We start from the raw sequence: 27,500 nt of genomic DNA, 5'->3' as shown, positions 1-27,500 counted from the left end.
TTCCATCTTGAGGGAGATCTAGCGAGAAGGGTCTGAGGTGGGTTATGTCCCATGCGGGGACCATTTGGGCTCTCTGCGTGAGGAGATAATCGCTGATTGGCTGCCTGGACGACGTGTGGTTCCTGTCCACAGAACACAAAACAGATAAAGAAATAATGAGAGACAATATGCGAATGCGTGCGTACAGCAGCAGCACGGGGGCAGAGTAACATCAACTCACCGCCAAACCTTGATTAGGCGCGAAAACATAGAGAAGCTTGCTTGGATTCTCTCTACAGACTGTACAACGATGGTAAATAAATAATACAATGACAATATTAAGGACTAACAACATCCCATACACAATTACACAATTACAGTATTAATTATACAATGGTTGAAATATGTAACTCGTAATTGAACAATACGTAAATATAATACGTAGCAATAATTGTACAGCGCTACAACGCACTACGCCATTACAATGAACAAAAACGTACAGAACCAAGGAAAAGGCCAACTGGTAAATTTTGCAAGCATCACAACATCGCCAAAACGCCATTACAAGAAGACCAAGATGTCAATTAATACAAATGCAGCGTGTGTGTGTGTGTGTGTGTGTGTGTGTGTGTATTCACCTCGGATCTGCTGCAGCCTCTGTTCGAGACAGCCAGACACCACCCTACGGCAGTGAGCTCAGATCTCATTATTTGCCGATCTCTGGGTAGGTCTGAGACCACTCACACACCACACACCGGGACAGCAAGGTCACAACTCCTTGACTAACGTCCCGTACTTACTCACTGCTAGGTGAACAGGGGTTAAACGTGAAAGGAGACAAACCCAACTTATCTCCGCCGGCCGGGGAATCGAACCCCGGTTCTCTGGCTTGTGAGGCCTGTGTGTGTGTGTGTGTGTGTGTGTGTGTGTGTGTGTGTGTGTGTGTGTGTGTGTGTGTGTGTGTGCCTGTATATGCGTATGTGTGATTCACCATGATCTTGGACCACGTGTTGGACCTGTGATCGACGGCTACTACCCTCCCGGATGAGAGCTCAGAGCTCATGTATGGCCGATCTGTGGGTAATGCTGTGACATGACACACACACAACACACACACACACACACACACACACACACACACACACACACACACACACACACACACACACACCACACAAGTCTTCGCCCACAGCGATACTGACATTATTTCAACTCTGAGTGGGGTTCGAACTCGGACCACTGGGCTAGCAGTTGCGAACGCAACCACTTCACCGTCAAATCGTATATATGTATCAATGTATTTGTGCATGTGTATATATGCATGTGTGTGTGCGTCCAACTATGTGTACGTGGTTGTATGTGTGTGTGTGTGTGCATGTATGTGATTCAATATGGTCTTGGAACACGTGTTGGACTTGTGATCGACAGTTATTAGCCTCCCGGATGAGAGCTCAGAGCTCGTATGACCTTACATGCTCACACACTCCCAACTCTCCGGCCACGAGAGTTGGAGTAACAACCCGCAGCGCATATATACTGAAATTATTTCAGCCCTGGTCAGCATTCGAACCCGGACCACCATAGTGGCAGGCGGGAACTCTAGCCACTGCGCAATGGGGTTGTGTATTTGTAAATGTGTGTGCGTCCGTGTATATGCGTGTGTGTATGTGTACATACCAATGATTCTCAACCTGTTTTTGCCCACCATGCCCCACACCCGCCTAATCACCTTTAAAATCACTAATGTCCCCCATGTGATGATGATATACAATTCTTATCATTTGAAAAATAAATTTCCATTCAGCTGAAAAAAACAACATAAAAAAACTTGGTTAAAGCCACTTAAAAAGAACAAGGCATCAATGAAAAAAATAAATGAATAAAAAAGAATACCCAGACTTCCTCAGTTGCTCCCCCCTTAAAAATCATATTGCCCACATGAAAAACAGTTGCCCTACGTTGAGAAGCATGACATTAAACCGTCTTCTATATTTCCTTTTACCCACTTCACGACGCCATCAATGAAGTACAGAAATATATGGCCATGTCTTTGACTAGTTTCGCCGTTGTAATTATCATAGAACAAACCACTTGTTAAGTTGTTACAATAAAGTGTTTCAGATAATCATCCTCCCATCCCAACACCCTATACTGTCGTATCAGATTCATCAAATGCTCCGCAAGTAGTTTCCAAACCCAAGTCCCGCCATCCACCGATCCACAAAATCTATTTTTGTGTCGTCGAAATTTCCACCAGCTTCAAATCTGTACCTTCCAGTTGAGTACTTCGTGTTGGCATCCTTGGCAACGAACGGACATGTCGTCATCGTGATTCTTTTATACTAAAAACCTACAAATGTCCATTAATTAACATGGGGATTGTGGGTGTCGGCGAGGCTGTGGTGGGAGGGAGGGAGCGGGGGAGGTTGTAGTGGTGGGGGAGCTTGTAGTAGTGGTTAGTTAGCGGGATAGATAGATGCAATTCAAACCACAATTACAATAAATTTTGCTATCTACAACTATCTTATTATACCCCGAAAATGCACATCAACTTTTTGTTATGTTTATAAGCAAGTTTCAAAGAGGTATAAGGCCTAAATATAGTGAATGATAATGCCCGCGAAATAATCCCGCCAAAATGTAGAATTCTGGTTCCCACAGAAATTACTACTTCATATATTTGATATTAGAGATATTTCCGAGTGAATATGACAATATTTCGTAATGCTTGGAAGCTGTTACTTATTCTAGGAATCTGGACAATCCTCAAAGAACGATTTGCGCTCTCCCGCTGAAATAGCCTGTTAGCAAATGGCCACTTAATCTTAACCGGTGCTATGATTAATATGTCGTATTTGATACATCTTATTCACACATGACATTACATTTGACATGCTGGCCCTCGCTGTCTTCACTAATGCAAAATAACATTTGGTAAGCAGTTGTATCGTACTCTCTGGGCATTATGGGGATGCAGACAAATTGTAACAACCAATTGTCGACATTTTTGGGAAGAGCTCGCACTTTTGATAGTGGGTGGTGGAGGGAAGGACAGTGATTCGTCAACGTCAAAACACGAGATCACTTTCGACCAATCAAATTTGATCTCTTTGGTCTTTGCTCTCTGCCCCCGTGCCCGGGCGCTAAGCAGTCGGCAATCGGAAAGAAAACGGCATGCAGTCAGAATAGAAGAAAAAATATTAACCTATGAAATAGGTTACAGTAACTAAAGATAGTTTTTTTTTATTAGTTGTGGCAAAGTGTAAGCGGAGTCTTTAAATTGTTAAGAAGTCTTGCACGGAATCGAAACTATTCTGGACATCGGCGTCTTTACATCGAGTAAGGTAGGTCTGAAAAACACGAATACACATACACAGAACATATAGCAATGCCCGTATCATGGTAGTAGGAGTGTAGTATTCGTTATTGTGGATTCGTTCGAACTACGAATCGAGACCTCGTGTGCCTAAATGGAAGCTGTCGAAGTTTCTAGACTGGGCAGGCAAGCCTACACAGCCCCGAAGTCGCCGGGTGGAGGGAAGGGGTGGGGGGTTAGAACGGCAAATTTAGAATCTTAGGGGAAATGATACGGGCTCGACAACGTAGGGTTATCGTATACTTGAATCCAGGGCACGGTAGCATTGCCACTGCAGCAAATTAAACCCGACTAGGGTCGGTTATTTGTAAGCGTGTTCCCTGTCCCAGGATTTGAGTATACGGTAAGTGCAGACGACGTGCTGTAGTAGTAGTAGCAGCAGCAGCAGCCGCCAGACAAATTACCACTTCTAGGTACAATGAAGAGGACCTAAACGAGGCCAAGCGCTCCTGGGGTGAGTACAAGGTTTTTGTATTTAACGGTAAGTAATGAATTCTTGATGTGGAAGACCAATTTTCGCAGTGAAGCAAATTGGCGTTCTTGGCGCGAATATTCCAATATCCCCAGCGGCGTATTATTAAGCAAATTTTTCGCGTTCGATATGTTTTCGTCGCTCTTCCGTAGATACACCCTCCCTCCCTTCCTGCCCATTTTTTTTTTTTTTTCCGACTGGATTTTGAAGACTGCCAGTCAACGCTTTTCAAAGGCGAGTTCATTTCAACATGTTTGACATTGTTGCCTGCATTATACAAATCTTGGAAGTGTTCTCTATATTAATAAAGCTTATTTTTCAGGAATCTTCGACACTAATGAGATGGCCCGCAAATTGTCAAATTATTAAACGAGGTTAACATTACGGTTCTCAGAAAACGGGGTACTTCAAATACATGAATTAAGGTTAGTAATCAATTTGGTTCAAATGTTCGAACAATCTTTTTCTAAGAAACTAGTGCAGTACAAATTGTTCAAAATACGTGGTTTTATTCATATGCAATATACGATTGATTTCGTGATGAAGCCGATATGGCGTTTCCCAGCGGCCAAGCCTTACATTGGAATTCTAGACGGTGGCGAATTTAGTTTTCGCGTTCGATTTTTTTCTAACGTAAATTTTCAACTTTTTTCGACTGGATTTCGAAGACTGCCTAGCTAGCCAACGCTTTTCAAAGGTGAGTTTATTTCGGCGTGTTTGACAAATGTCGTCTGCATTATTATACAAATCTTGGTAATGTTCTATATTAATAAAGCTTACTTTTCAGAAATGTCACCAATTAGAGGGCCCGCAAATATTCGTTAAATATTTAAACGAGAGGAAGTGAACATTACGGTTCTTAGAAAACGGAGAACTTCAAATACAACAATTAAAGGCGTTTTTACCAACGCATCAGAATATCAAACGCTAGCTAACGCTTTCAAACATGTTTGCAGTTCTTATCAAACGACTGGGAGAGGCGTTTGAAGATACGGCAGCGAATATGCTCGGAATAGCTAACACGCACTCTGATTGGCTGGAAGGTATTGCCATTCCTATCACATTAAATAATTACAATTCTGAGGCCCTAAGGATTATGATAATTGTTTTATATGAAAAGAAGATCAAAGTAGTAACTTGTTCCTGGCATTAGAATTCAAAAGAATTGTCCATAAGACTTGAAATAAATGGTTGTGTTGTCTTGTGATACCTCAACACAGTTCAGACATATGTCTAGTGAGGGACGTTCGTGTCAGTTCATGTGGTTGTGACTTCGTCTTCCAGTTATGTGAACTTGGTGTAGTTTATGCTATATATCCGTATAATACTTGCTGAAAAATAAGAATTAAAGGATTACCTTATTGCTGTATGCTATTGACATCCGTATTAAAGCAAATATATCGGAGAAATGATATTTGTTTTGAAATGCTGCTGAGAGAACACGAACACTGCGTACATCATGGACGACTGCTGTAACCGCTAAGATTTCATTCCAACCATTTATCCCCAAAATTTCCACCAACATGGAGCGAGAACTGTAAGTAATGAATGAAAAGTATTTTGTTGTCTTATATTATTACAGTAAATAGTTTCAGCCTGTTCAAGGACCTTAATTTTAGTGTAGGGCTGTACATTGTTATTTGTACATACATACCACAGATTGTTTCTTCCAAACAGTAAAGCTTGACCATAGGGTAGCCTCTAATTTTTGTATGTTTAGGCCCTTGTGGCATGACTATGTCAGTCTTTAGTATTGTGTTGTGCTTCTAAATATACATGTAGGTCACACATGTATTTTTTCTTCACTGTTTCTTATATCCTGTATAATTTTGCACTTGAAATGATATGACTTCCTTACTATAATGAGTGCCTGATTTTTCAGGGAAGGTGAAAGAACTGTGGAATTATGAGGCTACAGAAGCACTCCTGCAACTTGTCAAGGCAAACTACACGCGCCTAAATGACAAGAAAACTACAAAGGCCGTTGTGTGGAAGGACATCACCAGAGTGTTGCAGGAATTGGTAAGTTATTATTTAGGCCATGTGAGTTCATTTTCTTATTGATATTCGCCATAATAATCTGTTAGTAACCACAATTCATTACAGCTGGAGTATCACATTTAATATATATTTTTTTCCTTCAGGGACTAGCAGGCATCCAACTGCATCACATTGAGGTATTAGTTAAATGAAAACTGTTATGATGTATGCATGTCTATTATGTAAGCAGTGCACGTAATATGTTCCTGTCCGGATGTTGCCTACCACCAATGATGCTTTTCTGTATGTGGCATATGCTATGTGTCAGGTCCTTATGTTATAATGGGTAGCCTCTCAGTGTTACCTGCCTTTGATATTGGGAAGCTGGTTGCCAACTGCTTGATTCGTACATGATTTTGTACATGCACGTATGAATACTAATAGCTTTTTAAGTGACAGCATGGGTATGGTAACTGGATTCTGTATTATAATTTTAGTGCTTCATCATTACTTCATTCCATTTTCCTCCTCAAGGTTAAGGTACCATCGTCATGAAGCATCACACTGTAATTCACAGTGTGATCTGCATTCCAAGACTGTAGTGCCCCTGCTCTATGTCTGTGTTTTGTATGCTATGAACCTAAAAAATTTCTTCACATATTTTTGGTTTAAAAATGGTTAACCAGACCATTACTTTATGTGCTTCCCAATTAATGACCTCTCTGTCAAATGTGTGTTTAGGAATCCTTATGATGAAAAGATGCATGTATCAATTAATATTGAAAAATATTAATTCCACTTTGACTTTTCCCCCAAATTAGATCACAGGCGTGGAACTGAGACAAGTTGAGGGCAAGTGGCGCAACCTCAAATCAATATTCCATCATTATGAGGACTACAAGAAGGCAAGTGGGAGGGGAAAGAAGACTGAGCCACGATTTTACAATCTCCTGTCTTCAATTCTGAAGAATCATCCCCTGTCCCAGCCAGATCTGTGCGTGTTGGAGGGCACAGAAGTGGGTACTAGGAGTGTGGCAGAAATGGAGGTTGACAACCCTGTGGAAGAAGACCCAGCCACACAAGCCTCATTACTAGACCCTCAGCATGGTGAAGCCTCGCAATGTGCCCCAACTCCTCCTCAAGCATCACCACCAGATCCTCAGCCTGCTCATGCCTCACAAGCCCCACAGCCTGCTCCAGCCACACGTGAGGAGCCACCTGCAGCCCGAGGGAATGTCCCACCCCCAAGAAGAACAAGAACCAGAAGCTTAAGACCCTCTGCAGACAGAAAGGAACTGTTATTGTGCGTGAAATATATGAAAAATACACTGAAAACATCTAGTGATAAACAACAAAACAGTATGGCAGAACTATTTGTCTTGCATTGCAGAATGTGATAGAGAACGCCACGAAATGGACATTGAGATAAAGGAGAGGTTGAATATCATAAGATTAAAAAGAATAGAATTAGAGTGCAGACAAAACAATGAGTGATTTTGTAATAAAATATAATACCAAATAACTACATGGTGACAAATGACTATAACACAATGTTTTGACTCTCTGAAGTCCTCTTCAGGTGTGATGTGGCACATATAATTGGATGTACTGGTGCTTGCATTGAAATGGTAGAATGGTAGGTTGGAGAGAATGCAGAGGGCAATGGAGGCAGGAAGGGTGTCAGAACCGGTAACTGAAGTCACCCTTGTGGTCTCTGACTTGTCAGAAAGACTTCAGTTACCGGTTCTGACACCCTTCCTGCCTCCATTGCCCTCTGCATTCCCTCCAACCTACCATATGAACACAAGCAAAAGTACATCCAATTATATGTGCCACGTCACACTTGAAGAGGATTTCAGAGTGAGTCAAAACACTTTTACAAAATTTTGGGAGGCACAATCAATAAAAACCATGTACATATGCCTTGCTGTGGATGTGCTGTGTCTTGCGACACTGCTTCTGACCCAGGGCGGTGGGCAGGGTGCAGGGATGACCCGTCATCCAGGAGGTGCTCAGATGAAAGGGAGGGTGGGAGGGGTGTGGAGTGTATTTAGGGATGAAATGGGTGGGAGTGTTTTTATGCCTTTCCCTTTTTGGCTACCTCCCTTGGAAGGGGGAAAAAGCCTTGGTATATGTATGTATGTACATATATGTGAATTTTGTATATTTTTGTAACATGTAAAGAAATGTAAAAAAAACAATATATTTTGGCTAATTATTGAAACCCTAAACAGTCATATTCCAGGTTGCTTTTACTTTTTCCTGTCACTCACTGTAGCATTGCCACTATTGCCTGCCTTTTTAGCACACCAGCCTGGTCTCGTGGCAGGGCAGACAACAATGAAGAACTGAAATACTCAACAGCATCATCCACCAGCCCATCCCTCTCGAGGATGTTAATTTCATCAGGCTGAGTTATTGATATGTTGTGAAGAACACAGCATGCTTTTATTATTTTAGGTATCCGAAGAATATCAGCATCTACATGCTTCAATCGTCGAAACCTACCTTTTAAGAAACCAAAAGCATTTTCAATGGTAACTCTTGCTTTGGAGAGTTTAGTATTGCAGAGAATTTGTGCTTGCGATAAGTTTCCAGAGTTCTTAAATGGTACCATTACATGCTTTTGGACTCCAAAGGCAGTCTCCTACAATATGATATTGTGGTGATGGGAAATAATTTAGGTCACCGTTTTGGATTTTCTTATAAAGTGAAGTTGACTTTAGCACTCGGCTGTCATGTGCAGATCCCGGGAAGCCCACTTGAATGTAGGAAAAACTTATTAGTCAAGCAAACTGCAAGTAAAATGACACTTGTGTTTTTGTGTTCTATCAACATAATCGGCCTGCGTGGGTGATGGAGCTTTGATGTTAATGTGGCATCCATCCAGAGCCCCTACCACACCGGGAATTCCTCCCATTTCTTGGAATTCATGTGCAATTTCAGAAATTTTAGGAGGAATTGGCCACAAAAAGACATCCTTTCCTGCATTGCACCCATATCTGGCTCTGGCTGCATCTCTGCCACGCTTGCAACTGCCAATAGAGGCATCATAGGTCCTGATAGAAGAGACTGGTTTTCGTCATCTTCCATATGAGTATCAGAGTCGGTGCTGCTGTCCATTCGTCCCTTGGCTCAATTCTCGTAGCCTGGCTTGATGTTCCCACCACGGATGCTGTCTCTGTTATGATCCGTACGACACTTTTTCCGAGACGGTGCGAGCGAGGGTCGTCTGGCAGCACAGTAAGTCGTGTTTACCAATGACTTCAAACATGTTTGATAGCGTTTGATATTCTGGATGCGTTGGTAAAAACGCCTTAAGGTTAGTAATTTTGGTTCAAATCTTCGAACAATGTTATTTAAGAAATGACGGTACATTACAAGTTTTTAAATACGTGTTTTCATATGCAATGTAAGATTGATTTCGTAATGAAGCAAATGTGGAGTTTTGGCACGAATGTTACCCCAGCCAAGACTTACATTGAAATTCTAGACGGTGGCAAATTAATTTTAAGTTTTCGCGTTCGATTTTTTTTTTTTTTTTTCATAAAATTTGAAAAATTTTCGACTGGATTTTGAAGACTGCCTAGCCAACGCTTTAAAAAAGTGAGTTTATATTAACATGTTTGACAGTGTCGCCTGCATTATACAACCCTTGGTAATGTTCTCTATATTAATGAAGCTAAATTTGCAGAAACCTTGGTCGCTATAAAAGCGGCCCGCAAATTGTTAAGTCTTTAAACGGGAGGAAATAAACGTTAGTTGTTGGAAAATGGAGGAGGAGGATGTGGAGTTGGTGGTGGGGGAGGAGGATGTGGAGTTGGTGGTGGGGGAGGAGGATGTGGATTTGGTAGAGGAGGAGGATGTGGAGTTGGTGGTGGAGGAGGAAGATGTGGAGTTGGTGGTGGAGGAGGAAGATGTGGAGTTGGTGGTGGAGGAGGAAGATGTGGAGTTGGTGGTGGAGGAGGAAGATGTGGAGTTGGTGGTGGAGGAGGAAGATGTGGAGTTGGTGGTGGAGGAGGAAGATGTGGAGTTGGTGGTGGAGGAGGAAGATGTGGAGTTGGTGGTGGAGGAGGAGGATGTGGAGTTGGTGGTGGAGGAGGAGGATGTGGAGTTGGTGGTGGAGGAGGAGGATGTGGAGTTGGTGGTGGAGGAGGAGGATGTGGAGTTGGTGGTGGAGGAGGAGGATGTGGAGTTGGTGGTGGAGGAGGAGGATGTGGAGTTGGTGGTGGAGGAGGAGGATGTGGAGTTGGTGGTGGAGGAGGAGGATGTGGAGTTGGTGGTGGAGGAGGAGGATGTGGAGTTGGTGGTGGAGGAGGAGGATGTGGAGTTGGTGGTGGAGGAGGAAGATGTGGAGTTGGTGGTGGAGGAGGAAGATGTGGAGTTGGTGGTGGAGGAGGAAGATGTGGAGTTGGTGGTGGAGGAGGAAGATGTGGAGTTGGTGGTGGAGGAGGAAGATGTGGAGTTGGTGGTGGAGGAGGAAGATGTGGAGTTGGTGGTGGAGGAGGAAGATGTGGAGTTGGTGGTGGAGGAGGAAGATGTGGAGTTGGTGGTGGAGGAGGAAGATGTGGAGTTGGTGGTGGAGGAGGAAGATGTGGAGTTGGTGGTGGAGGAGGAAGATGTGGAGTTGGTGGTGGAGGAGGAAGATGTGGAGTTGGTGGTGGAGGAGGAAGATGTGGAGTTGGTGGTGGAGGAGGAAGATGTGGAGTTGGTGGTGGAGGAGGAAGATGTGGAGTTGGTGGTGGAGGAGGAAGATTTAGGATGATACGGGGGGCCCGACAGCGTAGGGGGGCATCGTACGCTTAAAACCAAATCCAGGTCGTCACGATGCCACCGTCACTGTATGATAGACCTTCAAGTGCCCAGGGGACGTGAGGTACTTGTACTTGCAATGGCGGTGGTGTTCCCGGTACCAGGATTCGAGCGTACGTACGGTATATAGGTACAGACTACGCGCTGCAGCTGCAGCGTCTGCCTATTGACACTCACTTGTAGGTGGTACAATGAAGAGGAAGGAGGACGTACGCAAGGCCTGCCAAGCGCTCCTGCCTGCGGGGGTGAGTGAGTAGTACTAACCCATATTTCGTAGTTATTTAACGGTGGTAAGTAACGAGTTTGTTTCGTGATGAAGGCGGCAAGGTGGCGTTTTGGCGCCAAAGGGATTTTTCGGTTGCGTTCCTAGTAAACCAGAAACCAAGATGGCGTCGTGCGTGCGATGATGTCAACTTTTTCGTCTTTGAAAAAGAGCTTTTCGGATTGCTCTCTCCCGTTTACATTACCAATCCCCCCACACTACCGACACAGTTTCCTCATCGTTTTTCATTTCTTTTCTTTTTTCGACTAGATTTAGGAAGACTGCCTAGGCAACGCTTAGAAGAGGTAAATATTTTGGACTTTTGTTGGACAGTGCTGTTTGCAGTATAAAAATATCTGTAATATTCTCTGCATTAATAAAAATTGTTTTTCAGAGCTTGGTAGTTGTAACGAGAGATGGCTCGTAAGTTCAATATTATAATTGAAAAGTGAGAAGGCATGGATGGTCTTGGAAGAGTGGCAGCTTCAAATACAGGTTGGTAACTAACTAATTTCGTATCCAAGGCCAAAGCCTTGTTTGAAAAGTAGACAAGCTGGTAATATAAGTATATGCAATTTTTTCAAGATTGTAATATTTGATGTTTTTATGAAGCTCAATTAAGTTTTATGTATATTTAATGTTTTACTGTTTTATTGAAAATTTGTTTAAACACAACATGGGGTTGGTTAATCTAGTAACTTGAGTTCGAGCAGTGTAGCCCAATATTGGTCTAGTGGACCCTTGTCAATCAATGTGTTGTTCAAACTGGTCCTGCGGGCCCATTTCCTCAATCTGTTGTCCAATGTTGGTCCAGTGGGCCACTGTCTCAATCTGTTGTCCAATGTTGGTCCAGTGGGCCACTTTCTCAATCTGTTGTCCAATGTTGGTCCGGTGGGCCACTTTCTCAGTCTGTTGTCCAATGTTGGTCCAGTGGGCCACTATCTCAATCTGTTGTCCAATGTTGGTCCGGTGGGCCACTTTCTCAGTCTGTTGTCCAATGGCTGTCCAGTGGGCCACTTTCTCATTCTGTTGTCCAATGTTGGTCCAGTGGGCCATTTTCTCAATCTGTTGTCCAATGTTGTAGGAGATTGTGGTGGCCAGGAGAGAGAGGAGCTGGTGGTGGCCAGGGGAGAGAGAGAGAGGCTGGTGGTGACTGAGGAGGGGGAGAGAGAGAGAGGAGAGTAGGTGACTGAGGAGGAAGAGAGGAGAGGAGAGTTGGTGACTGAGGAGGAGAGTTAGTGACTGAGGAGGGGGAGAGAGAGAGAGAGATATAGAGAGAGAGAGAGAGAGAGAGAGAGAGAGAGAGAGAGAGAGAGAGAGAGAGAGAGAGAGAGAGGAGTAGGAGAGAGAGTTGGTGACTGAGGAGGAGGAGAGAGAGTTGGTGACTGAGGAGGAGGAGGAGGAGAGAGAGTTGGTGACTGAGGAGGAGGAGAGAGAGAGTTGGAGATGGAGGAGGAAGAGGAGAGAGAGTTGGTGATGGAGGAGGAGGAGGAGAGAGATGGAGGAGTTGGTGAGGGAGAGATATGGCCATGAGTTGGTAGACAGATGCAGGAGATACTACGGGGACATGATCCATGTTTGGGAACTAAAATGGGAGATGTTCGGTTAAGTGGGTGAGGTACTCGCTGGGTGTATGTGGGGGGAAGAGTTCTTGTTGGTCAGGTTGCGTGGGAGGACGATGGGGGTGGGGACTTGATAACAGGAGGTGATCAAGAACTAGCAGCGCCATGGGAAGGATCTTCGCCTCTCAAAGCAGAAGTGGTTTCTGACAGACTTCAAGGAAGGCTCCCAGTTTGGTGTTCGTCTGTCTGAAGTGAGTGTTGTGATTTGTATTTCTGAAAATAAGCTAATTGTATAGCATAATGTGATGGCAACATAATACAAAACTGTAGATACTTTTTTCCTTGTTCAATGGGGATCACATTTCGTTAGTTTATGCGAATTTGACAACCTTTATATTTGGGTGACATTAGAGATGACAGATCTGACACCCGTTGCCCCTTTTCCAGCCACCTCCTCTGGGATTGGGAGTTGTAAAGCATTGCTGTTCTGTTGCCCTGCAGAGCACCTGTACCTTCTTCACCTGGCAGATGCCCTGCTGGGCACTTTCCTGCCCCATCCTCTTTTCTGGAATCTTCAGCCAAACAGGATAAGGAACCTGTGCAAGCAAGCAAGCAAGCAAGCAAGCAAGCAAGCAAGGTAGGTCTGGAAGATGCGCGCATACTGTGCACACGTGGCAGTGCCCGTCATAATAGCCATTTAGTTATTGCCGATTCATTCTTGGCATGCGCAGCAGAAAGATCTTAAACACTTTATTGCAACTAGAAATTCAGGTTGGGCAAATTTGGAGTTATATTTGGGAATGAGGTAAAACTTGGCACCATTTTTTTTTCCATCTATTGCTTGAGAAATACAGAAGCTTCCATCTTTTTCAGCCACCTGGGACTGCAGTTGATCAGATGCATCCTTCCATACTTGATGATGATGGAAATGGTTTCCTCAAGCTGCCACACCTGGGACTGCCGTAGTGGACGGACCAGCAGCAGCAGCACCAATATCCTATGGCTCCGCTGTAGCCAGCCACTCTCCTTACTTCTGGTGTTTAGACCCCCTCGCCCACCCCCATCCCAGTCGAGTCAGTAAGGCTCGTCAAGCGGTGTATGTAATGTCTTCTGTTGCCATGTACCATTGCTTTTCTAAAATATGTATATAAAATATAACTAATTAGTAAATGCCAGTGGAAACTGAAGAAATGTGAAGTTGTTGAACTAGGACATTTTGTGTGTGTGGGGGTGGGGGGTGGGATGTATGTGTGTGTGGGGTGTAAAAATGTAAAGGTAGCTGCTGCAAGTTTCACTGAAGAAACGGCCCTGCAGTGGTTGACAATGGTCCTTGAATTACCTTCACCTATGAACTGTTACTGGCTTAGTCCTACAAGGGGAGTAAACATCAGTTGATTGTGGGTGGAGATGCAATCTGCACCTTAGTGATAATCCAAAGTTTTGATGAGATCATGGGAACTTTTGGGTCGTTGTCATTACTTCAAGATAAGGATTTTGTAGGAGTTAGGCTGAAAAGCTTGCTTCAGTTTTATCAACATTGTACGTTGCAAAGACATTTTAATATTTTGACACAGCCTGAAGGGATTCCTCCCAGTTTTCTGTGCAGGGGAGGTGGGGGGAGGGGTCGCTGGTTAAATGAAAGTGCCTTGCTGTGGATGTGCAGTCTTGCTACAATGCTTCTGGCCCAGGGCAGTGGGCGAGATGCAAGGATGACCCGTCATCCAGAAGGGGCCAAGAAAACAGGGAGGGGTGGTGAATGGGAGTGGAGTATGTGGGGATGAAATGGGTGGAAGTTGATTTGACTTTGTCTCCCTCCCTTGTAAGGGGGGGGGGAGAACCCCTTTGTATATGCATGTACATTGCAAAGACGGAGGGAAGGGTGGTGAATTGGAGTGGAGTATGTGAAGATGAAATGGGTGGGAGTGGATATGATTTTGGTTACCTCCCTTGTAAGGGAGATGTATGTTATGTATGAACATGTAACTTTATCTCAATATATAATTGTACTATAAATGTTTTATTCCATTTGTCCTTGCAAAAACTTGATGCTGATGGTCAAGGTTGTTGGCTCGTGTTGAATAGATACTGTAGTAGTTGAGGACTGCAAAAAATGCTTGACAGATAGAGGCGATGCAATGAAATGGGTTTCGAATAACCCTACATTTGAACCAGTTTGCTTCTGGTAGAACCCGCAGGATGAATATTTTCTTCCATAGAGACTTGAGTACAGAATAAAGGAGTGGAAGGACAAACAAGCAGTGTGCTCTGCAGTAACTAGTTTCTTTCAGGCTTTAGCTCAGCCTAAGGAATAAAAAAAATACCAATTTTAAAGTTAAAATGTTACACTTGTAATGTATTATTGAAAAGCATTACACACGTCACGTGCAGGATTTTTACGGATCGTAAATCAGTTTCCCAAACCCCGAGAGACCGACGTGACGAAATAATTGCGCTGCTATTACAGCTGTGTTCGTGTCGCCGCCACACTAACTGCATGGAAGTTGTAAGACGACTGAATCTGATCGGCTAGATTCGAATAGTTTCGTTCAATGGTCAAACATTTTGGGAAACTTGCCAATTCGACAGCAATACAGCCTGACTATAGACGAAGGCAAGTAGCTACCAGCTTGCAACCTAACAGTAGAACATTAATCTGAACGTCAATACTGCAGTATTCCTATTACCGTTTGTATCTGTTAATTAACGCTGCCATTGTTGCAGTTACGTGTTGGCACTTTAGTTTCTATTTTCTTGCTGTTTTGTTTCTATTTTGTTCATCTCGCCGTTACAGTTCTTGTTCGTTTGTTATTGTTCCTCCTGTTTTTTTTTTCATATATATTACTGTTTACGTTTGTCTTTGTTCCAATAATAAAGGTGTCACTTTCCATTGGAAGAGCCGATACTATTTCGCCTACAGAGATCTAAATCTTAAGAACATTTCAAGGAAATTTTGTTATAAAAGTCGATCATTCAGTTTTGCTACAGGAATGAAAGATAACCTGATGTTTGGAAATTTGAAAAATGTCGTCACCGAAGTAGTTTCCACTCGAGCGAATTCTTGGCCTTTATTCCCGCTCCCGACCAGGTGGTCACGGACGGACGGACGGACGGACGGACGGGCAACCCTTCGTCAGCCTGTACGTACGCTTTCTTCTCGCAAAATGACACGAAAAGGAAACCCCCATTTCTTCTGCCTGTCGACAAAAAATAACTGAAATATAATAAACAACCCACTTGCCCAACCACAAAAGAAAAAAAAAAGGTGAAAATCCCCAGATGTCATCTTTACCGACAGATTCACGCCGTCTGTCACAGAACCTCGTCACCGCCATGGGGTGGGGGTGGGGGGGGGCATATGCCTTGGGGGGGCGGGCGGCATGTAAGAGTTCTGCAGTGTGATATTATGCCATAAAGGAATGACTGACAAAGTCGAAGCGAAGCACGCACCTTCCTTGTACACTTTAATTAAATCCCGTTTAGTACTGCAGCAGCAGCATGGGTGGAGGGAGGGAGGGAGGGAGGGCACAGTAGAACAAGGCAGGAAGGCAGGCGGGGGCCCAAACGGCCAAAGTTCGCTGCGCGCCACGGCTTCGTCCCACAAGTGTTCACTTGCCCGTCTGCAATAAGGCTGTTGCACAATTTCCTCAGATTCATCTATTAAATTTTCGACTCCTTGTCATATTATGCACTAAATAGGCTACAGATATCTTCACAAATAACAGTTCCTTTGTTTAAAGCGATACGAAATAACTGAAGTGCTTATTCTTTACCATTGGGCATGCATGCATGCACGCTCTTACGTACACTCTACGACATTTTCCGTTAGAACGAGATTCTCTCTTCTATATATAGTCCTCACGTTCATTGTTTACAATGATAAATGTCCCATTTTAACGAGTGACTCGTTACTTTTCAAGAATGTGACCTAGATGCCGTTATTATAGTAATGTTTGGGTTTGGCACTGAATAGGCTAGCCATTCCCCTTATACTAGGAGGGGGGGGTTAATCCATTTCTAAATCTTGCCAGCTGGAGAACTGAACGACGTAAACCTAATGGTAATTTTGGTAAATATGATAATGTCGATAATTAATAGTTAACCTCGGCATCTTTATCAGTATGATCAGTACTGTTAGGTTATTATTGCATTGTGGAATGAGATGATAGGCAGCATTTGGAAGCAGCAGCAGCAGCAGCTGTGGGGGGAGTCGTCACACAATGTCAAGACGATGAATGTGGAGAAGATGGAGTAGTGGCCAGAATAATAATTAATAATGATAGATGCAAGTTAAATACTCTGAATTCTTTCTCTAGAAATTGTAATAATAACAATAGATTAGAGTAAACTAAATAATAGGATATTGCAATACATTTACAGATGCACTTCATCCATTATGCATATCTGAACACATTATTCCTTACACAAGCACACACACACGCACAAGCACCACGCGCGCGCGCGCGCACACACACACACACACACACACACACACACACACACACACACACACACACACACACACACACACACACACACACACACACACACACACACACACACACACGCACAAGCACCACGCGCGCGCACACGCACACGCACACACACACACACACACACACACACACACACACACACACACACACACACACACACACACACACACACACACACACACACACACACACACACACACACACACACACACACACACACACACACACACACACACACACACACACACACACACACACACGCATTCACAGCACATGCGCGCGCATACATATGAGCTCTGAGCTCTCTTCCGGGAGGGTAATAGCTGTCGATCACGTGATCCAAGACCATGGTGAATCACACACACAGACGAACAAACATGAAATGGACAAAATTTCTGTTAAGAAAAGATTAATTGCCCCCACATTGGAGCATGTTGCACAGGTAGCCGCCAACGGTGCAAAAAGACTCATAAAAATGGAAAAGAAGGGGCAGTATTATTCAGAACTATGGAAACTGTCGATATAACTGACGTGATAAAAAAACAGACATGGGAAAAAATTGAAACAAGGCGTTTACAGCATATCTAGAAATGACTTACTTTCCCCATCCGGATAATAATTATGTGGAACTAACTCGCGTGGCAGAGGAGACGATGTCGGCTAAGCAGACGACACGAGCAAATTTGAAAAGAAATTTTGATCGATTGAAATGGAAACCGTATTCCGTGAAAATCGCTCATATTATAATTAAGTAAATGCACACCCAGGACTGAATTGATTTCAAAATCGCTGGGCTGCGAGTCGTTACTCCAACTCTCGCGGGCGGGGAGTTGTGTGTGTGTGTGTGCGTGCGTGCGTGTAAGGTCACAGCATTACCCATAGATCGGTCACATATGAACTCTGAGCTCTCTTTCGGGAGGGAAATAGCTGTCGATCACGAGTCCAACACGTGAGCCAAAGAAAAGTGAATCACACACGCGCACACACGCACGCACGCACACACACACACACACACACACACACACACACACACACACACACACACACACACACACACACACACACACACACACACACACACACACACACCGTCTGAATTTGTTTAACAACTCTTGCTCCACAGCTCAGCTGCTGAGAAATCTATCGAGTTTTATCAACATTTGTTTCTTACTCTTGTCTACAAAATAAAATAAAGAGAAAAAAATATCTTATTGTGGATTTGCATACAAACTGTGATAACGATACGAAATGAAATATTGCCTCCGCTTATGGAAAATGTCGACAACCGGGTGTAACGTTATGCAGAACAAATATATGAAGATGCACTTTTGCAAATATTTTTAGTTATTGTCTAACATATTTCCGTGTGACGTCATGTCGCGCGGTAGTGAAAATATTTCACATAACATACTAAAGTGTTCATAATTCACCCATGACATTGGGCTATTTTGATAGAAAAAAAATATTATAAAAACCTAATTTATTGTGAAAAATACAAGATTAACCATGATTTTTGAGTCTATCATAGTTTCTAGCTGTGTAACATATTCCCGTGTGACGTCATGTCGCGCGGTCGTGAAAACATTTCACATAATATACTAAAATTGGTATAATTCACCCATGACATTGGGCAGTTTTAATAAGAAAAAAACAACTAATTTTTTATGAAGAATAAAAGATTAAGCATGATTTTTGCCAGTACAGCATAATTTTTAGTTGTCTAACATATTCCCATGTGACGTCATGTCGCGCCGTCGAGAAAATGTTTCACATAATATACTAGAATGGGCATACTTCACCCATGCCATTGGGCTATTTTGATGAAAAATAATATAAAAACCTAATTTATTTTGAAGAATAAAAGATTAAGCATGATTTTTGCCAGTCTAGTAATTTTTTTAGTTTTTGTCTAACATTTTCCCCTGTGATGTCATGTTGCGCGGTCGTGAAAACATTCACATAATACACTAAAATGGGCATAATTTACCCATGTCATTGGGCTATTTTAATGAAAAAATTATAAAAACCTAATCTACTATGAAGAATAAAAGATCAAGCATGATTTTTGCCAGTCCAGTATAATTTTTAGTTGTTGCCTAATATATTCCCGGTCGTAAAAATATTTCACATAATATACCTAAATGGGCATAATTCACCCATGACTGAGTTATTCTAATGAAAAAATATTAGAAAAACCTAAGTTTTAATGAAGAATAAAAAAATAAGCATGATTTATTCCAGTCTAGCATAGTTTCTAGTTGTCTAATATATTCCCGTGTGACGTCGTGTCGAGCAGTGGTGAAAAAATTTCACATAATTGCACTAAATAATTCACCCATGACATTGGGCTATTCTAATGAGAAAATATTATAGAAAGATTTTTTTTTAGTAATAAAAAAAATTAAGCGTTATTCTTGGCAGTCAAGCATGACCCTTAAGTTGTCAAAGATATTTCCGCTTGAGAATTTATTATTTTTTGACCGTACTCTGACCGTATCAAGTAATTTTTTGCTCAGGACAGTCCAGGCGATATTACGTTGTTTTATGCTATATTCAGGTTTACTTTGGTATAGTGAAGAGTTACTTTGGACAGGGCAGACAAACAATGCATGAACTCAAATCTAAATACGACAATTGAAAAACAAGGATATACTCGTATTTGGAACTATACATGAATTGGAGATTGGGAGACGGGACCTCACGAGTGTTGTTCCTTTCCTGTATACTACAATTAGGTAAATATAATTAGGTGAGCGCACACACAGCTTTCGTCCTTTTACTCTCATCTCAGCTGTTGACTGACGCGTTGAGGCTGACTTGCCCGGCGTTGATGTAGATCCACCCTTGTTGTACGGAGTCGTGCGCCCGCTAGATGCTCTACAAAAATTGATATTCCAGAGGGAAACTTAGCATCCTTATTTAAGAATATAACAAAAAACAATTAAGATATATTTTACCAGGGAAGGGGAAATAATATATGTCAAACATCCCAAGAAATAGAAGAAAATGAATATGATTCTTGCGACTATGGCTGTCGTCCCCATTTTTTACCGCTTACCATCCACCTTAAAAGTCGACATTTTAGTTAATTTGCCGATCATTCTTACGGATCAGAGGCAACGAAGGATTTTTATGCTTGGGGATAAATGTCCACTCAGAAAAGAATGCTAATTATTTTCATTTTCAATAAAATCGCCCTTTTTCGTTAGATAATTTACATACCGTAAGGATTCTAAGTAAAACAAAAAATTATGATAATTATAATGGAAACAATAATTATAATTGTAATAACAATAATGATAATAAAATTAATAATATTAATGACAAGAACAATGATGATGACTGGTAATAATAATGATGATAATAATAATAAATGATGACGGAGACGACGATGACGATAATAATGATAAATGATGACGGAGACAGTGATGATGATGAGGATAACATTAATAATGATAATGATAATAATAAAACATCAACAATAATAATAATGATAATAATAAAACATCAACAATAATAATAATGATAATAATAAAACATCAACAATAATAATAATGATAATAATAAAACATCAACAATAATAATAATGATAATAATAAAACATCAACAATAATAATAATTATAATATTAAGTACAAAAAATGTCGACGAAATGCTTGACTGGACCCCCCTTGACCCCCCTTGACGATGACCTGGACTACTATGATGGCGTCAAACGTCTCCTTGACGACGAAGCCCTGGATGGTGACGTGACGTCGCACAAGAGGTATTGTACTGCTGCCCGCGGGGCCCGAGTGGGTGGTCAAACACACACACACACACCCCACACCCCCGACAGGATGACGTTGGCCTCGCCGTACGTTTCCTCGTAGAGCCCCCGCAGGTCTTGGACGACGAAAACGTAGGTTGTCACACGGTCAAACCTGGTTTGACAAACGGTTTGTCAAACATGTTTGACACCCAAATACTCCGTTCACACGGTCAGATCCGGTTTGTCAAACACGTTTGACAAGTACCCACATTCACACGGTCAAACACGTTTGACAAACCGTTTGACCATGTATATGGTCCTTGATGTAACGTGCGTAACGGGGTTATGGATGTATATGTAACGGGTGTTGTGTGTGTAACAGGTGGTGTGTGTGTAACGGATATGGACGGGAGAAATTAGCCCAAAAACGAAGTAGACTGCAAGAGACCATAAGGCCTACACTTGACAACAGAGTTGAAATAATGTTCTTCCTTTCTACTTACATTTTAGTTTATCAATTTATTATTTGATAGTTTATTAGTTTGAGGTAAATTTGCGAAACGAGATCCAAATCCTAACGGTTTTATATTCGTTTTCTTTGCGTTCAGTTCCGTGGAAAAAGGGCACATCGACGTCAGTACTGAGCTTATTTTTAGTATTTTGATTAACACATACAAAAAATAATGTGTATTTACTTCATTATAAATCACAGGAAATCAGACGAACAATTGCTTCCATTTCTATATATGGGGATTACCAAGGAACAACAAATTGATAAAAAAAAAAAAAATGGGGCAAATTTCGGAATAAATTGTATATATTTTTTTAATTTTAAACATACATAGTTGCTAATATTTTATTCCTTTATACCTTTTCTTATTTTTGTTTTTCTCAAATTAGAAAATGAGCATAGCTTCCTTACATTTCATTGTTCAGTTCATGTCATTTATTCGTTACACAGTAAATGTCAATTTGGAAAACTGACATTTTTGAAAGTATCATTAAGTATTTCTATATTCTTGATATTCTAAAGATTACATTATTTCTTTTCACTACACGCATACATTGCTTACGTATGTCTATCTAATAAATTATATTTTTCAGACTTGATTCTGACAGATGAATGTTGGAGGGTGTCATTCTTATATTATTATCATTATTATTTTTTTTTTTCTTTAGCAGACCTGGTGACATTTGGCGAGGGCGGTAGGGTGAGAGGAGAGGTTGGTTGGGTTGCGTGTCGACGTGACGGTAAGCAGGTCAGCCATGAAACACTTTTTATCCTCCTCCCCCTCCCTTCCACTTTCGCTCTCGGTGATGGAAACTTCGAGCATTTATGAGAGTAGGAAAATTTGCGGAGGGAGGAAAATATACATTGGTGGTGCACAGAACTGTTAATCTGTAAATTGACTACACCATTCGAGTACATGAAAATCATAACATTTCCGGGTCTTCTAAATATATTAATAAATCTAAAACGGGAACTCGAGTGAATAAACTAGCAACATCATAGCTAACAAGATTAAAATCAAAGGAGGGATTTTGACCACAAAACTTGTTACCACTAACAAATAGCTGTTAAGGGCAACATTCCTGTTAAGGCTAACATTTAGCTGTTAAGCACTAACAGTGGATACAGAAAACTTGTTAGGGCCTTAAAAGTACTGTTAAGGTAAAAGTGCTGTGGAGGACTATTAAGCTCTTAGCAAATTCCTGTTAGTAGAGAAGATGGCGGAGCAACAACAACAACTACAGAGACGACAGCGAGTATATCGACAGCGACGGGACATATTTAACGAGTACAATGACGATGAACTCATCAAACGCTTCAGGATGAACCGTGCTGGTATAATAACAGTGGCTGCTGATTTAGTGAGGGACCAACTTCAGTCCCGAACGAGGAAGATGAACTGTTCGACGATGCAGCTGAAGGGGACGTACTAGCAGGTGCAGATGAATCATGAAGAAGAGGAAGAGGAGCCAGGTAGGTGAAGAAGCAGCAGAGATACCTCCTTCTAATCCTGGTATGTGCTACTTATCCTTATCAATGTTTCTGAATTTACTGTACTGTATACTGTACAATACAGTATACTGTATACATTACAATATGTGATCATTAAATTAGTAAATGGTTAAGTACAGTACAGTATACGGTAGTACTGTACTTAATTACCCTTGCTCAGAGATGCAGTACTGTGCATAAATATTTGTGATTGGTGCAAGGCTTATTTTCTAAACTGTACTAAATTATTGTACATTATTCTATGTTGCAGTAGACCAATGGCTGAGTGAGGTATCATGAAGGTGTGATTGCTGTTGCAGTGCTCTCTCTCTCTCTCTACTACCAAGTTTTCATTCCACTTATAGTCAAAAGTGGAAGATAAAATGAATTGAAACAAATACAGTTTATAAAATAATATAATTTATATATATTTTTCCCTTTACATACATGCTACAGTATATAATCTTATGGATCTCATGATGATTGTCCACCCCAAGCGCGTTATGGCGGACAATCTTCATGAGAGCGAGACTGGGCTAGTGGACAATCTTCAGCTGACCCGACCGTTCCCTAACCTAACCTAAACTTTGGTGTTGGATGCCGCGCGCGATCAGTGGGGCATACGAGCTCGGTTGGGGTAGTGGACAATGCTCAGTTGGGTACTCGGGTGGACAATTTTCATGAGATCCAATCTTGTTAATAAATAAATAATTAATTTATATTTCATATACAGTACAGGCAAGCTACAGTACTCCAATATACTGTATAATCTTAATAAATAAAATAATATATTTTTATTTCCTCAGCATAAATTTCTACTGTACCAATGTATACAAACATACGGTGCGATGCGCCTTCGTCCAAAAATATGTCGTTGGTTAATAAGTACTCCTAAAAAAAACATACATACGATATTTATGTGCTATCATGATACTCTATTAATAAATTCTGAACAACTGCATTAATAACACTGTTTTATGTGTGCAATTTTTAATAATACGTCCATTTACATGTTCATAAGCTGCTAACTTCAGCATTGTTTAGCGGGACTTGACAAACAACTGTTTACTAGCTAACATTTGTTAGTTAAGCATTGGTGCATAACTTTTTGTGATTTTCTGTTAGCTAGCAGAGATTGTTAAGGCTAACAAAAAAGTTTTGTGTATACGGCCCCAGAGCTCGTATGACCGATCTATGGGTAATGCTATGACCTTTCACACACACACACAACTCCCTGCCCACGAGAGTCAGAGTAACGACCCGCAGCGCAGCGATACCGAAATAATTTCGGCCCTGGGCAGGATTCGAACCAGGTACTGCGAGCACCACCGTACTTCCCAGTCCAGCGCTCTACCTACCGCGCCACCGAGTCGTGTGTGTGTGTGTGTGTGTGTGTGTGTGTGTGTGTGTGTGTGTGTGTGTGTGTGTACGTGTGTGTGTGTGCGTGTATTTCAGAATTACTAACAGATCGTGTCATATATCATGAGCTCTCATCTAGGAGGGTAACAGCTGTCGACCACGTGCCCAACACGTGATCCAAGACCATGGTGCATCACACACAAGCACAGACACTTGCTCACTCATGTATACAGACAAGGAATGTTTAAAGAATGAGAGACAGAGAAGAGAAAAACGCCAAAATAGAATTAAGTGAAAAATGGAAATGAAAGAAAAACGTGAAAATGGAAATAGGATAGAAACGCTAAAATAAGATTAAGTGAAAACAAGAAACACTAATATAAGATTAAGTGAAAACACGGACATGGAGGGAGAAAATACGGAATGGAAATAAGGAACGAAACGAGAAAAGAAAAAGGAGCAAAAATGGAAACAGAAAAGAGAAAGAGAGAGAGAGAGAGAGAGAGAGAGAGAGAGAGAGAGAGAGAGAGAGAGAGAGAGAGAGAGAGAAACATTTATTGGTTTGGCGGTTGACAAGTTACCATATTTTTAGAGAATTTACAACGTAATGTTTGGGTGGAACTTCTTTATTGACTGGACTTTAATGTCATTTGAAAATCTTGTGTGCTTACATTTTTTCTTTATTTGTGCTAGTCGTAAAACATACATGCGCGCGCGCATGCTCACAGTTTAGAGGGAACGTTAGTGATTATCAACGAAGAAATACTAAAAGGACTTCTTCCTACACATAATTACACCAACGGTGACATCAACAGATATTTACGGTTTGGTCAGGAATTTGCGTTCCGTACCCACCGAAGAACGTAAACACGAGCGCGCTCAGTGACCCAATCTGTGATGCGACCTCGGGTCACGTGATCGGTCGCGTCCACCTCCAGGGTCGAAGACCTTTGGACGACAGGGATGAAGAAAAGCGAGGAGGACACCCACTGGAGGGAACGGTTTGAGGTGCAGCAGGAACCTCTCGGCGAAGGCGGCTTCGGGTGCGTTTACCTGGCGAAGGACCACGCCAGCGGCACCCAAGTCGCGATCAAGGAAGCCCCTCTCTCCCTCATCGACAACTGGGGGTGGGTGGCGCGAAGGGACGAGAGTGCCCTTGGAGGCCTCTCTCCTGCAGAAGGTCCAGACGGTTCCTGGGGTCATACAGCTGCACGAGTGTTTCGTTTCCGAGGGCAATTTCTACATGGTCATGGAGCTTGTGCCCGAAGCGACCTCATTATATGATTACATGGAAAAGCGCGGTAAGCTCCCCTATCCACAGATCAAGCGGCTCTTTTGTGACATCGTAAAGACGGTCCAAAGATGTCTGAACGCAGGCGTTTCTCACAAGGACATTAAACCAGAGAACGTCTTGCTCTATGTGGATCCAGGCTCAGGGGAGCTTCAAATAAAGATAATCGACTTTGGATGCGGGGAGACGATCAAAGGTTACAAGGGAGGACACACAGGCGGGACATCGTTTTACTGGCCACCAGAGTACGTCGCCAAAGGAAAGTTCCTGCACGTCCCGGCGACAGTGTGGAGTCTCGGGACCCTCTTGTATTACCTGGTGTGTCATGACGACCCGTTCTACGAGGACAGCGAGATCGAAAAGGGTCAGCCGCCTCTCCCCGAATACCTTCCCCGGCAATGCCGCGACCTGATTATGGAGCGGCCCACCCTCCACGGGATCTTGGACCATCCCTGGCTGAAGGCTTTTAGCTGCTCCGAGGACGGGAACGAGCTCGAGCCGCCCGATCCGAAGCTCTTTCCGCCACATATCTTCAAGAAACTGCATTTCAAGGAGTGCGAGAGGAAACAGGACCCCCAGGCCCCAGTAAACAAGAATACCAACCGTGGTTTACAAGAAGGAAGTCAAAAGAAAAGTGCGCCACAAAAACAAGAAGAAAAGAAAGAAGTGGTGGACAGCACTGATGAACATGAAGCCCATTAGACTCGTCAGGAAGCAATTTCAGTTCCTAAAAGGACGAATATAATTTGCCTGACAACGGCATGAAGTAAAAGGCTCCCTCGGCTCAAGAAGAACGAGTTTATGGAAACTCGAGGAATACCGTTTAAGGAAGAATATAACTTCTCGCAAGCCCTTCTGCTTTCAAGTATCTGGAACAAAGGTGGGTTCTGGAACGAGAAAGAAAGTCATCAAAAGCATCTACAGGGCTCAAGAAAGTAACAGAAAGATTTTCTACGGAAGTCCATAAGACAGAGGGCTCAACTCGAAGTTTCGATTCTGCATTAGATCAAGGTCCTCAAATCATGAACTTTTGGGCAAAAGAAAGAAATCAGGCAAAAGGGCTCAATGTAGCATTCAGTTGTGAACTGATCGTACGTACAAAACGTACATCAGAAATGTGGAAAGCCAAATGGAAGGTTTCCTTAAAGTCATAGTAAGGACAAGGACGGGAAAAATCCGTCTAAAAGAGCCATACACAGTTACATAGAAAGGGCACACATATATTATGGGCTACCGGAAGAAAGGAAAACATCCGTATAACATCCAGACAGACACGGAAAAGAGCAAAAACGCTCTTTACGTCATGACAGTGAGAGAGCTGAAAGAAGCCTTCGCCAGAAAGAGCCATAAAGAGTTAAAGAGAGGGCAAAGAGAAGGTTCAGTAAAGGAATTAGTCTTAAAGAGCCACGCACAGAGGGAGATCACTCTCCCACCCCTCAGCTGAATAAAATCGCCTGACGGCATAACAAGGATTACAAGATATTCAGAACACAGTCGGATGCCCGACCTTGAGAGGTGTTCCTCTCAGCTGAATGAAATGGCCTGCTTAGGTAGTCGTTACTTGCTGCGAAGGTCGAGGAGGTGGCAGTTCGAATCCTGTCACCGGCGAAGTTGAACCAAGGGCATTGTGGTTCATTAAATTCCACGCTATAAACTCCTCTGTAAGGGGCACCGTTCTAGCCTCCCAGTATGGGGGAGTTTGTGACGTTAAACCATATCATATATATATACATATACATGTATATATATATATATATATATATATATATATTTATGTGTATATATATGTATATATATATATATTATCAGTGTATTTGGGCAGGAGTTTTTCTCTAATGCATATATCATTAAAAGTGATGGCTAGTTTTGCATTAATTATTTTCTTATAGGTATTTTCCATATACCTTATTATAGATTTATGTTCCTTAGAAAGGAAATTTATGACTTGGCTGTATGTAGTCATATTAGCTAGATCGCGATTTCGGGTTCTAGACCCTTCTTCAGTAGCTATTGGGATGTACTATCTTATAGGATAAGAATTAATCCGATGAGTCTAATGAAAGTTCTAAGTTTTATACTAAGCCTTCAAACTGGCTGATCATACTAGGGGAGGTCACCCGGTATTCGGGCAGTGACGAAATGTCACGTGCACTAGGAGAGCC

General features: G+C 42.2%; 2 protein-coding genes across 3 annotated transcripts in view; both read left to right on the top strand.

The window, feature by feature from the left end:
- The window catches only part of LOC143031996 (uncharacterized), a 198,456-nt gene that overhangs the window by 133,485 nt on the left and 37,471 nt on the right, over window positions 1-27,500 (top strand). The gene's annotated exons all lie outside the window — the stretch shown is intronic.
- Window positions 5,559-8,594, top strand: LOC143032073 (uncharacterized). Its single transcript, XM_076196539.1, has 3 exons — window positions 5,559-5,577; window positions 5,710-5,849; window positions 6,629-8,594. The coding sequence occupies exons 1-3, from the start codon at window positions 5,559-5,561 to the stop codon at window positions 7,202-7,204; spliced, it is 735 nt and encodes a 244-aa protein (XP_076052654.1). The 3' UTR covers window positions 7,205-8,594.

This window comes from Oratosquilla oratoria, chromosome 12 (genome assembly GCF_046742065.1).
Source record: "Oratosquilla oratoria isolate Oo_2021 chromosome 12, ASM4674206v1, whole genome shotgun sequence".
NCBI classification, from domain to species: Eukaryota; Metazoa; Arthropoda; class Malacostraca; order Stomatopoda; family Squillidae; genus Oratosquilla; species Oratosquilla oratoria.
The sequence above is the reverse complement of the archived record's forward strand: the minus strand, read 5'-3'. Positions and strand labels throughout refer to the sequence as shown.